This window comes from Heloderma suspectum, chromosome Z (assembly GCF_057233095.1).
Source record: "Heloderma suspectum isolate Gila_16-S chromosome Z, 16-S_ref, whole genome shotgun sequence".
Taxonomy (NCBI): domain Eukaryota; kingdom Metazoa; phylum Chordata; class Lepidosauria; order Squamata; family Helodermatidae; genus Heloderma; species Heloderma suspectum.
Genome location: NC_139476.1, coordinates 10,920,022 through 10,934,092, shown reverse-complemented (window position 1 = coordinate 10,934,092; position 14,071 = coordinate 10,920,022). Strand labels below are relative to the sequence as shown.

The window sequence follows — 14,071 nt, the reverse complement described above, 5'->3', positions numbered from 1 at the left end:
GGGTCAGATTTTACAGATAAATAGAGCTGGGTATCGCTGGCATTCTGATGACACCATGCCTCTGAACTCCTAATGACCACCACCGGTGGCTTCCTATAGATGTTTAATAGCAGGGGGGACAAGACGGTACCCTGTGGTACACTGCAGCCTAATTAATGGGGAGCTGAGGCACAGACCCCCAGTGCTACTATCTGGAACCATCCCCACAATTAGGAACAGAACCACTCTAGCACAGTGCCTCCAATTCCCAACTCACGGAGACGATCTAAAAGAATTCCATGCTGCTGAGGAATTAAGCAGGATAAAGAGAGTTGCACTCCTTCTTTCTCTCTCTCACAAGAAAGCCACTTCTGTCCCAAGACCAGGCCTGAACCCAGACTGAAAGGGTTGCAATAATCCGAATCCTCCAAGAAGGGCTGCAGTTGCCCAGCCACCACCCCCACAAGCCCCTTACCCAGAAAATGGGTATTAGCAATGGGGCAGGAGTTCATATAAACCTCCAGATGTAGGGAGGGCTTTTCCATGAGTGGACACACCACAATCTCCTTGATGGTGGTGGACACCACTCCATTCACCACTGTCTGTGTCCACTCAGCCAACTCCTCCCAGCTAACTTGAATAAGTCCGGATGGACAACGATCAAGAGAGCAGGTTTTAAGCCAATCAGCTACAAGAATCTCATTGACATCCTGAGGCCTCAAAACTGAAAATGATACCATACAGCTGAACTAGTTGGTGCACTGCATGCCTCGCCATATGCGATTCTAGAAGCAGTGTTCAAGTTGGCATGAAGCCAGCAATTTTACCCTTGAAGTGCCTCATGAAATTATAAAAGCAGGTCCTTGAAGGCTCTAATGGACGGCTGCTTGAGGATGCAATGGAGGCAGCAAAGCAGGCCTTCTTTGCTGCCCTCACCGCCACATGGTAGATGCCATTATGCACTCTCATGCGTGTTCAGTCAACCTCACAATGAGTCTTATGCCATTTATCACAGTGCAATGCAGCTCTCTGCCGGAAGGGCTAACGTGCAAATCTTTTTGACCCCGGGAAGCTTCTCTGACTGTGAGGAGAGAAAAAGGAGACAAGATACAGTGAAGAAAGGCTCTGAGGAAATGATGAAGAGGGAAATACAGAGAAGAGAGGTCTGAGGACCAGGAAGCAGAGCAGCACCTGCAGGAGCAGGAGCAGAAACATCATCTCCTTCCCCAGAGACCAGCTGGCTATCTCTAGGTCCTGCACTGCACAGCCAGAGACACAACTCAAGAAATAACCCAGTCTTTCTGGACCACACAGTTCTTGGACTCCATTCACTCGACTTTACTGGTCGGAGAGTTTACATTATTTATCCATCTATATGTGAGCTTTGCTTCCTGCCCCCTTTACTGTTCAATAAATCCTAGTTTTATTTTGTATATCCCAGTGGCTTTTCCACCCCCTTTCAGAGAACAGGGCTCCTGGTGGACTGGAAGCACCACACACTAGTCTGAGGTCAGCATTTTTCTCCCTCATCCATCCTGCTGCAGGATGAATCCCAGGGTTTCCACCACCCCACAGGGTTGCAGAAAAGGAAGAGGGGTTGCAATGAGAACCATGAGATTGGGAATCTTAAACTAATTTTAGGAGCAGGCTCCTCTTTTTGCTGTTTTTTTAAAATATATTTTTATTTATTTTATCGTTATAAATGAGATATACAATACCAAGCATACCAACAACCTGATCAATACTAGAGTTTCCGAACAATACAGTATTCTGATGAAGACACCATAATAACAAAAAGAGAAGGAAAAAGAAAGAAAAGAAGAAAAAAAAGGCAAAAAGGCAAAGGGAGGAGGAAAGGAGGTGAAGAAAAAGGAAGAAGATTCTTTCCCCTTCCCCCCTCCCTCCCCCTCCCCCTTAAAGAATTAAATTTAAACTCCAATACCCCCAGCCTCTGATGCCATTCTATTTTGCAAACTATATCTATAACCTTAACAATCTTACAGCCTAATAAATAACCTTACATTTCAATATCATATCATCAATCTTATATCCAAGAAATAGGTCTACAGTTCATTCCCATTAGCCTAGATGATGATGATGATGATGATTAGGAATATAATAATAATAAAACTTAAAATAAACCTTCAACAGTCAGTAATATATTTTATATTTTATACTAGATATATTACACATTGTACCCTCAAACAATTAATTTAAATACAGCATACCATATCTATTTTGAAATTAAAAAAAAAGAACACTTTTTGCTGTTTTTAGGCAGTATTGGGGATGACTTTCAGCTGTCTTTTCGGTGATTCGGGCATTGGGGGGTCTTTGGTGGCCACAACACAAGCAGTGAATCGCCATCTCCTTTCTCCAGGTTTTGACCCTGCATCCATCCATTTGACTTGGACTGGGCCATGTCAGAGATATTCTTGGATTCAGTTCTTGCATCAGTAATAGAAAATAACATTTAAGTGACCAAAACCAACAATTGATCCCTGCACATGAGTTCAGCTGGAAAAATAGCTGGACACTCTATGGGCTCAAATGATGCCAAATGTCAACTATTCTCAACTGATGTATCGATTGCTTTAAAAACATTGGGATGATATTAAATATAATGGTAAATTATATTAAATATTGTGATACACCAGGATTTTTTAATCCTGCCATCATTAATTCCCCCTCTCAACATCTACCTGCTCCTCTGACTAAGTTTGTAAAGAAATTTAGGAGGCTTTGGTCAGCGACCTCAACAGAGGCTGTTGTGCGTAACCGAAAAGGTCCTTTGATCAAGATGCGCCAGCCTTCATTATCTTTTAAGTGTCCTTTGAGGTCCCAATAAATTACATCTGGAAAGATGATTACAATGCCTTTAGCTTGTCTGAGTGTCTAAGCCGACAAACTGCTTTAATCAGTTGGCTGTGAAATTAATTAGCAGGGAATTGTCTAAAACATATGATTCACAGATTATTGTTTCCTTATGAGGTGATCTCTACAATTGAGATTGGGTCTCAGCACAATAACGTAGCATTTGGGGAGAAAGATGCAACCCAGGAGACTAGCACCAGAGGCCAAGATGGAGAAGATCTCCACAGCCACCATGGACTTCCCCTTGGTACTCAGGTAGGTGGGCACAAAGGAGACCCAAACACTGCAAAACACCAGCATGCTGAAGGTGATAAACTTGGCCTCATTAAAGCTGTCAGGTAATTTCCTTGCCAGGAAAGCAACTGTGAAGCTGACAAGAGCCAGAAAACCCATATAAGTCAAGACGGTGTAAAACATGGTGGCTGAGCCTTCGTTACATTCCACTATGATCTCTCTAGCCAGGGAATGGAAGTCGAAGTTCAGAAATGGGGGAGACGTTCCCAGCCAGACAGCACAGATTACACCTTGCATGAGGGGACAGGCCAGGACAATGGAGTTTGTCAGTTGTCTCCCCAAGAGGATTCTTGCCATGTTTCCTGGCTTGGTGGCCATAAAGGCCAGAACTACTGTGACCGTTTTTGCTAAAATGGAAGAAATGGCAACAGAGAAGGTGATGCCAAAAGCAGCTTGCCGGAGAAGACAGGTGACCTTCACGGGTTGGCCAATAAACAAGAAGGAGCAGAGGAAGCAGAGGAGGAGGGAGACGAGGAGGACATAGGTGAGATGCCGATTGTTGGCTTTGACGATTGGTGTGTCACGGTATTTAATGAAAGTTGCCAACACCAAATATGTGATCAGAGAGAGGAAAAGTGCCAGAGAAGCTAAAATGGAACCCAGCGTCTCCTGATGGGAAAGGTAGTGGATCTTCCTGGGGATACATTGGTCTTGATTCCTGTTTGGATGCTGATCTTCTGGACATGAAGCACAGTGATCTGCATCTGGAATGAACAGCAGCTACTGAAGTATCTCAAAATGACATAGTTTTTATGTTTGTGATAGCCAGTTCATGCTACAATAACTGAGCAAATACAGAGATATCATTTTCTTCAGTATATGAAGTATCCCATCAGGACAGGCATTTGTAGAAAGACTGTGGGAATGGTACAAAAGGCATGATCACAAGCAGCAATCTGTTTGGGACTAGAGTGGGGTCTTATGTCCCATGATTGTTACAAGGAGGCCAACCACCTAGTGAAGTGATTCAGAAATGACACTGAGATTCTTTGTGGTGGCCAGATCAGCCCACAAGGAAAGAGATGGAATTATCCACTCTGCAACTTATTGCACACCCAAGAATACAATGGCCCTTCTATGGCCCTCTCTTTCCACTTGAGCAACTTCTTTCTTAAGAAGACAGTCTGTTAAACCTCAAACCATCTCAAGACCAAACAACCCCACAACAGCCTCAGCTACAAACCCCATGTTCCGTTTCCTGCAATGGGGGGAAAGTCCAAATGCTGTAAGTAACCAATATCTCCAGTGCCCTCTGAATGCGTACATCAATGTCTGCCATTTTCTTTAGATTATGAACAGCACCCCACTCCCCATGTCATGTGTCAGTGAAGAGGCTGAGGGACAGATTACAGAAGACATTATGGGAAAGAGGGGCAATCTGCCTGGGACTGGGGTAGTGTGTCAGGTTTGTTCCCCTGAACGCTGGCATCATCGGTGTTCAGAGCCTTTAATCAAAACCCTCTCCAAAGCTGGATACCAAACAGCTGAGGGAACTCTACCCACCCATTCTGGAAATGAGCATTTCAGCTCAGTTCCTGTCACTTTCCAGGGTTCCTGTAGGAAGGACTGTGTCTGACTGGTAGAACATAATCAGCAGAGGTATACCAGCAAATGAAAGAGAAGTATTCACTATGTGAACATGAAGGAAAGTTTGACAGATACCAGACTAGAGGGTTCTTGCATAAAGGTGTTAATGATTTATTGACTTGATGATGGTGATGATTATGATAGAGCTTCAGCTACTGGGAGTTATAGAGATGTAATAAATATATAAATAAAACTATGAATACTTTGCAAACAAGTAATATTGCACAGATTTGCAAATGGAAACTGAATTTTATCCACTGAGAAAATTGCGGCCTTTGCTCCTCATCCGGGATCTGCACCTTTCCTATCCTGTTCTTGCCCCCATATGTTCTGCATGTAAATAAGGCTTGTAAAGTTTCAGCTACCTGTCTGGTTAGAAAAGGTCCCTTCTGGACAACAGATGCATTCATAGCAGCATACCGGCTTTCCCTCTGGAACTTTCCTCTGGTGCCCTGCAGAGCACCTCTCCACACACCTCGCAGATGGCAGCTCCTGAAAGGGAAGGCAGGAAAAGCTGGTTTCCCACGTGACAGAAATGGGGGTGGGCGGAGGAGTTGGGGGGAGTCAGTGGAGTTCCCCATTACATGGGGAATAGGATCACCACTTTGGAGGGCCAAATCACTTCTGAATGCAGGTGTAACAATAGAAGCTCGTGTAAAACGGATACCAAGACACAAGCAAGAATGTTTGAAACTGCCTCATACATTAGGTGAGGGTTGTCTCCTCTCACAGGTAGTGGCTTCCAGGATTTCAGACAAAGGACTTTTCCAATGTTACCTGGAGATGCTGCAGATGAACAAGGCGCTCCATCACTGAGCAACAGAGACAGAGCAAGTTGCATAGAGATCCAGAGGTAAAATAAGATTCCAGTCTGCATCTTGATGTATCTATTTAATCGATTAAAAGTATGAGTCGCCGATTCTCTCAGGGCAACATATATCAGAAAAGTAGATCCAATAAAACCAGTGATAAAATGCTTCAAAAGTTATAAGAAACAATAATTTAAAATAAGGTTTAAAGAAAAAATCCTGTGACCCCACAGATGCTGTCTGAAGGCCATAGGATTTCTCCACAAATGGATGAGTCACCAAAACTCTCAGGGCAAGATAAGAAAGCAAGAAGCAAGCACAATAAACCTATGATAAAACACATTAAGAGCTTTAAGAGAAGAAACAATAATTGGAAATAATTTCAAAGGAAGGGACAAATCCCAAGCAGCTAGCTCAAACATGAGAAGGGCTGATTTTTAAGCATAGCATTGCATGTATCCTTAAAAATAAAACACACCACAGTTTACAATTCTTTTCAAAGGCCCAGGAGAATAAATAGGACTTTGCTTGGCACAGAAAAGTGAACCAAGTAGGCATCTGGAGGACCTAGCTAGGGAGGATATCCCACAATTTGGGGGCCGCTACAGAAAAGGCCTGGCTTATCAACCCCTCTCCCAAATCTACAAAGTTGATCCTTTCTGGGGAGAGCTACATCTTTCAGAACAAGCTGAACGGAGATAAGCCACCTATCAGTAGTATCTGTGACTTGTCTGGATTGAGCTAGACTCTATTGACCCTCATCCAGTCCATTACAGTGGAGAGAATGTAGTTTTCAATAAAAGGCTGATTAAATAGGAGCAAAGGAAGCTGGAGCCAGATCCATTCCCAGGCCTAGCTAGAAACTGGTGAGCGAACCTGGGACATTTGCATGGAAAGCAGGTGCTTTACCACAGGGCAGCAGCCCTCCCTGGACTCAGTCAGCCTTGGGTTCTACCTAGGAAGGTACCTTCTGTTCTCAAAAGGGACAGAACTGCAACAGTCTGTAGTTCCCCTATAATCCCAAAATATTCACTGCCACCCCACCTGTGTAGCCCAGACAATAGCTTTGGACTTAATGGTGAAATCCTCGCCTGGTGAAGCCTCTTGATGTATCCATCCAACTTCCACAGGATCAAAAGACCCATTTGGGAAGAAGATCCAGTTCAGGATATCATATCTCTTGCCATTTCCCTTGAAAGAGACTTCATCCCCAGCACTGTTGTTAAACCGGACGTTCCTCAAGGAGGCAAGAATCTGAAATGAAAGAGACACTGAGCAAAGTGGGTGATGGGTTGTGACTGTTAGTAGGGTCTGGTGTCTTCTGACATACTGTGATGGTCCTCAAGGAAGCAGATGCCTTCCATCTTTACTTCATTGCTTAGTTTGGGGGGGGGCATGGCCAACAAGCCTCATGCACCCCCACCCCGAATCCATGAAAAATACATATTCTTTTTGAGAAAGAAAAAAGTATCCATAGTGGACACCCATGTCATATGGGGTCCAGTGGAAAAATAGTCCCCAGACCACCCAGATTTGCACACCTCTGGTTTCATTGAAAGCCTAAGGTGCTTCTTCATTGGACAATAACCATTAGAAAAGCTTCCCCAGGGGGCAGTTTGGTGCGGGGTGTGTGTGGCTAAATTGGTGTACACTTGGTTGAAGACACTCTCACGTTATGGGTGGGAGCTGGAGGAGTTTGTCTCATAACAGCAAAGAGACCAACATCTGATGGATTCAGCTGGCTGTGGCTGGCATGAAGGAGAATTGGGGTGGGGTGCATGTTATTTGATTCTGAGGAGGGGTGGGGGGCAAGGACTAGGACTGGATGTTGTGGGAGTTTGCTTGATTCCTGCCTTCTTATTTGTCAGAGTTATACTTCTATAATTATGACAAAAGAAGTAGAAGTTTCTGATACTCGTCACTGAATTTCTGTTACTCTTTAAGGGGAATCATGGCTATGAATTATGGAAGAAGATCCATGGGGGATGTCTTTCTTAGGAAATTTAGAATGGCCAAATAGCCCTTCTCTATGGCTGAGTTTTTGCTTCCATGATTTGACCTTAAAAACATCTCCAAGACACTTTTTATAGCACTACCAAATCTTAATGACACCAAAACCTGCCAAGGCTGGACATTCAGAACCCTCTTGGCTTCCCCCGTCATTGCACGTTTGGATCCAGACAAGTACACGGCATGCAACGCGTGTGCCACAGAGTAGATGGCATTGTAGATGCTGTAGCTGCGACTGGTCATGCTCAGTTGGAAGCGATGGCCTGGCAGGTCCTCTAGCTTCTCCTTCCCAGTACAGTTTCTCCATCCCATTTGAGAGGTTTGGCCTGATTGCAGAATCTTACAGTGAAATACCATTTCCCACCAGTCCCGGAGAAAGATGTCTCCTTGTGGTTCTAATGGATCTAAAGCCTGGAGAAGAGGCTTGAATTCTGGCACATCCTTTGTGTGGACTCTGAAGTTCAATGCACCATGGAAAGGTTTTAGATACTGCAAGTGGAATTGGGATCCCGTTGCAGCAATTTCAAAATGGGATGTCAAGATCCAAACCTTCCTCAATGAGGCATTGGTCTCTTGCAGATGAAGAAACAATCCTATAATTTGTCCTTTCCCAAAGAGAATAATGACTAAGGATTTGACCCAAGAAGTAGGAATATACATGGAAATAAGTGGTTCACCCATCAATAAGACCCTGTCAGCTGGCTCCACCATTTTGGAGAAGACCATGCAGATGTCATTCTGCTTGAACATTGGTGTCAGTGTCTGGATGAAAGTTTCACCACGGTCATCACTGTAGGAAACCAGCCCAATCCAGTTCCAGTGGAAATGCAGGAGCAGCCGGACTAAGCCCACATACTGAACGTGTTCATTGGGATCAATCCGGTAGAAGGAAGGAAATACCTTTTTCTCTCTCTGAAACAAGCCATAACCAAGCTGAAGGAAGGAATTTCAAGAGGGTTGGCCCCGTTAGGCAGTTGCAGCAAAACCAACAACGAGTTTTTGAACTTGAAAGACTAACACATTTTTCATGGCATGAGCTTTCCTGGACTCTTATAGCACATTTCATCTGATATGTGAAATGTTATCCTGAAAGGAAAGTTTCAAAAAAATGTTTCTATATGTAAGCCTGTAGTTTCAAAATCATTACCTGTATGGTAATGATTTTGAAACTATACTTGTGTTGATGTCACCTGAAATTGCATTTGCCCTTTTTGCAGACACATCACACTGCTGACTCATATTCAGCTTGCGATTGGGTGAAACTAATCAAATAGCCTGGGTCACCTTCTCAAATGCATTGCTGAAATACACCACACACATACACACACACACACACACACAAACTCTAATGCCCACAGCACTGGACATAAAGCACTGCAGGTCTTATGTTGTAGCGGCTTCACACAATCCCCAATGGAGGACCTATGTTAGTCATTTGTTGCAAAAACAACAAGGAGTCACAAAGTTTGTGAGTCTTTAAGGCATTGCCAGAATCTTTGTTGTTTCCTGCAACTGAAAACCTTTCCGGACATAAAAGACCCATTGATGGGATAGGTCTCACAACGCCTCCTGAAATGCCCAGTTCAGGATTACTGCCAAGGTATGAAGGACATTTTCTTTTGCCATACAGAATTGCGGCAATACCGTGCTGCCACACACACCCTGCCTTGTTTCCAGAGACTGGCTTTTCCATATTCATGATCCTGAGTTCAGAAGAACCCCCACAGTTATCCCCACTTGGATTTCCTTACCTGTGGGAACTTAAGGATGCCCAAGATGGAGGCCATCTGCCTTGAGGATTCGGAGTCAAGACCCCCAATAACAGAGAGCAGTTTATCCTTCTTGTTGCATTTATAATTCGGACACATTTGCCCCCGAGTGGAGAGCAGAGACAGGGTGCTCACGTAGATCCTTCTGACCATGTTCCTGTGGTCATAGATGCGGAAGCCAAGCGTGATGTTGGGTAGGAGAGTCGGATCCTTGTTGAGCTCATTGATGGCAAACACCAAAGCTGGGATTTGCTGGTAGTACCTGATTGACCACCTGCAATGAGAGTGACATTGGAGGGTGGAGATGCCAAAAAAACCTGCTGAGACTAGAAGGATAATACTAGTTCAAACATTTTTGAGAAAATACAAATACTTCCAGACCAAAGCCAATGTTAATCCAAAAATCAAGAATTCACAGTGAAATCCAGATTCTTTTGTTGAGTCCCCCATTTCTATCACACATGCATGCATGCGCACACACAGAATGAGAGAGAGAAAGAGAATGGGAGAGAGAGAGAGAGAGAATTGCCAGCTGCATTTCAGAAGAGCCCTGCTGGATCATAGATCAGAAGAGCCCTGCTGGATCATAGATCAGAAGAGCCCTGCTGGATCATAGATCAAAGGGGAGTGTGGGTGGCTGGGGTGTTCAACTGGCCCTCAGACTGTCATTACAGGTTGAAGCCAATCCTGACAAGCCCCTGAAACTGGTATTTCAACCTAGGGAATTTTGAATGTCAGCAGCATGGCTAATGCACATCCCTGGAAGGAGCCCTCTAATCTAAAACTAAAGCATACATCGGTCACAGATCCCTCTCGTGGAAACCTACGTCAGAGCACCAAAGAATGGTGATTGGTATAACTGACTAAAGTCATGTGTCTGTGTTGGAAAATAGTTGCCCAGTGGTATATTCGCACCGACAATGAGGTCTCCTGGCTTGTAATAGTCTTCACGCAGTTCATATGTCCCAGTCCAGAGGCACGTGGTCCTCAGCATCCTCTGGGTGACCCGAGGCAGGAGCCAAAACAGCAGCAGCAGCCGCAGCCAAACCATCAGGGGCACAGAGAAACCTTCCCTCCTTGCTCAGCGACAAAGGGAACCTGAAAGAGAACTGACTCTCCAGACCCCAGCAGGGGAATTAGATCTTAGCCAGAGATGGTCAGACAAGTGATCAGACACCATCAAAGGGATCATTATGTATTTATATTCAGCATGTTTTCTCCAGCATTTCTTTGGTACTGGTGTGCTGGATGGGAATCCATGGGGGATTCCACAAGATTACTGTCATTTGGAGAGGAATAACTGGCTAGAGGAATAACCACAGCCCCAGAGGGCTGGGCTCCCTTTGCCCTTTGGAGGGAGAAAAACAGGTTTGCGTCACTCTTTTGCTTGTCTCTCATCTCGGGTGGATGGGCTTGGGGATTTGACTTTAGTTGTCAAGTTACAAACTTGGGTCTGTGTGAAGTCGAACTCCTAATTCCAACTTTTTATATTGTGCTTAACGTTTTAACTTTCGTTAACTGCCCAGAGAGCTTCGGCTATGGGGCGGTATAGAAATGCAATAGATAGATGATAGATAGATGATAGCTAGCTAGCTAGCTAGATAGATAGATGATAGATAGATAGATAGATAGATAGACAGACAGACAGATAGATGAGTCCAGGCTAGGGCCAAAGTTCATTGGCGTGGATTGATGACTGGTGAAGGGAGGTTTTGACACCAGATTAATGTAGTGCAGCATTGACCAACAAGACATTGATGGATGAACTAACTGGTCTGACTTAAAACACCTTGCAGGGGCAGAGGACCTATTAGTATGGTCCACTCTGAAAAACCTATGACATCTGGGCGATTCCTGAGCACCTTGAGGGAGTTTTTGTCTGGCAATACAGGTGCTCCTGCTGCATGTGGCCCTTGTCCCAGTGCCATGCCTCAGCACCCTCCCTGGTGCTCTGAAGCTCAGATGGCTCCCGGGATTTCAGGAGGGTTTGGGGTAGGGATGTCAGAGGGTTTGGGGTAGGGATGTCAGAGAATTCTGCCACAGATCTCGGGGAGGCCAAATGCCAGCACATTGGGCCCCCCGAAATCGGTGGCAGAATGGTCTGCCCCCCCGCCAACCCCCCCCCCGGACGGGACTTACCTTGGGTGGATCTTCCTGGCGGCAGCGGCTCCGGTGGTGGTTCGGCGGTGGTTCGGCAGCGGCAGCTGCGGCGGCGGGTCTTCCGACTGGCTGCCGCCGCCACCATTTCCAGTTAAAAAAAAAACAACATTATTTTTAAAAAACACCGTGATAGGCTACGTAAATGTTTACGTAACTTATCACGGCTGATTTAAAAGAAAAAGAAAAAAACATGCGTTTTTTCGTATGCGCGTTTTTTTCTTTCTTTTAAATCAGCCATGATAGGCTACGTAAAGATTTATGTAGCCTATCATGGCTGACTGCAGGGACCCAAACAGTGACAGCTACGGCCGCCACCATTTGCGTCCCTGCTAGCCAGCGGCCAGATCACTGGCCACTGGCAGAGCTGGCCGGCGGCTCCGCAGAACCCCTGCGGAGTGGAGCCAGCTGGCCAGAATTTTGTGGGGAGGGACAGAGCGCCTCCCCCCCCCCACGAATGTCACCCTTCAAAAAGGTAAGTGACTTTCGTACATCCCTAGTTTGGGGTGATGAAGCAGGCCAGGGATTGGCTGGCGCTCATGTGGTATGAGGATCAGAGCAAACCCAGCGGAGCACCAGTCAGAGCACATCCTCATGTCTGCCATGTGGCAGTGGTGGCAGCAAAGAAGGCCTACCTCCTGGCCACCACTGCACACTGACGTGAATGGATTTGACTGTGGTACTCAGGATCTACCTTTGGGCCTGTGTGATGCTGAGGACATAAGGCCATGAGTAACATCTCAGGACTCAGCGTGGCCCTTCCTCTCCCATCCCCTCAGATGTTATAATTGAGTGCGAGGACTGTAGCCTGAATTTGATCCAGTGGAAGGTTACTTGGAGAACCCTCAGACCCAGGAGAACATTTTGCCTTAACCTCAGATGACCCATCTCTGCCATCATGGACACCTGGCATTCAGTCTTCTTGGTGATCCCTCAGGCTACAGATAGCATCAGCTATAGCAGCCTTCCCCAGCCTGGGGCCCTCCAGATGTTTTGGACTGGAACCCCCCATCATTCCTAACCAGTACGGTCATTGGCTATGTTGGCTGGGAATGATGGAGTTGCAGTCCAATACAGCTGGAGAACATGTGTAACAGAGCTACTGCTTCTTTTAACCATATGTTCTGGCAGTGCCCAATAGTTGCCTCTCTTTGGTAGGAGGTTATCTTATAGATAAACCTTGTATTGGAACACTCCAATACAAGTGGATACTCCAATACAAGCAGGGGGACTGCTAAACCTTCCAAAAGCAAATGGAGAATTCCCAAAGAGGCTCATTGTGCTCTTTCTGGCAACTGGTGAAAACCTTTTTATTTTCCCAGGCATTTTAGTGCTTTAGCTCTGTTGTTTTAAATCTGTTATTGTCATTTACATTTCTGCATTGCTGCTAAGTTTTATTTGGGTTTGTACTTTGATATTGTAGTTTCAAGCTTTTACATTCTGTATTGTATTTTATGATGCATTTTGTGGTTTTAAGTTTTAACTGTGACAAACTGAGCAGAGATCTTCAGCACCTGGGCGGTATAGAATATAATACATACATACATACATACATACCTAAGACGCCTTCATTGACCCTCCCCCTGATCTGGTTTTAACATCCAGTCACTCAGGAGTGGCGGCTGGAAGAGCTAAACTAGTAGGACAGGGAGGCAGACGAGCAGGGAAGGGCCATAGTTCTGTGGCAGAGCATACGCCTATCATGTCGAAGGTCTCAGGTTCGATCCCCACTGAGGTTTGGGGAAGACTTTTGTCAGGAACCCTGGAGAGCCACTGCCAGTTTTTCTAGGCCAGCGGCAGGCAACGGGCAACCGCGGGACCAGAACGCCCTCGGTCCCCTTAGGAAACGAAGATGGCAGGTGGCCACAGCCTGGTGCTTTCATCTGCAGGGTGCAGATTTTGTGTTGGTGCCCAGGACAGTTTCTCATATTGCCAGGAAATGTTGCCTAATCCTGGCAAAGACAATACTGATTTCAACGGATCAATGGTCTAACTCAGTACAAGGCAGCTTCCTTCAAAGACTTCTTCTCTCGCAGTCAGGGAGCCCCTGCCTAAGCTTCACAGTTTCGGCTGGTTGAGGGACTTTTATCTGTGGGAATATTACTAGTTTCTCTTTATATCTAAACACTTGTGTGAAATGTGCTTCCCACCTTCCAGTCATACTTTGGGCCTCTCGTCCTTCAGATATTGTGTTCGCCCGACCAGATTGCGTAATCTTGTGATATCTTTCTCTAACATGGCAGCTTCTGCGTCTGCCCATAACTGTATCCAATATCTGCCTTTCTTTTTGTACAGCAACTGTGTAGATGCTTTATTTATTTAATTATTTATGCCAGCCTTCAGCTTACGAAGTAAGCTTACGAAGTAGAAAAATAAGACAGCCCCTGCTCTGAGGCTTACAATCTAAAAGACATAACGGAAAAGGTGAGAGTGACGGACTGGGAGCCGGGAGATCCGGGTTCTAGTCCACACTTGGCCATGGAAGCTCACTGGGTGACTTTGGGCCAGTCACAGACTCTCAGCCCAACCTACCTCACAGGGTTGTTGTTGTGAGGATACAACGGTGAGGAGGAGGATAACGTAAGCCGCCTT

General features: G+C 45.5%; 1 protein-coding gene across 1 annotated transcript; it reads right to left on the bottom strand.

The window, feature by feature from the left end:
• Positions 1 to 2,952: 2,952 nt before the first annotated feature.
• Positions 2,953 to 13,717, bottom strand: LOC146333673 (vomeronasal type-2 receptor 26-like). Its single transcript, XM_084825672.1, has 7 exons — positions 13,643 to 13,717; positions 12,115 to 12,191; positions 9,305 to 9,596; positions 7,662 to 8,486; positions 6,588 to 6,797; positions 5,100 to 5,226; positions 2,953 to 3,851 (listed from the first exon to the last, which is right to left on the bottom strand). The coding sequence occupies exons 1-7, from the start codon at positions 13,715 to 13,717 to the stop codon at positions 2,953 to 2,955; spliced, it is 2,505 nt and encodes an 834-aa protein (XP_084681798.1).
• Positions 13,718 to 14,071: the final 354 nt, after the last annotated feature.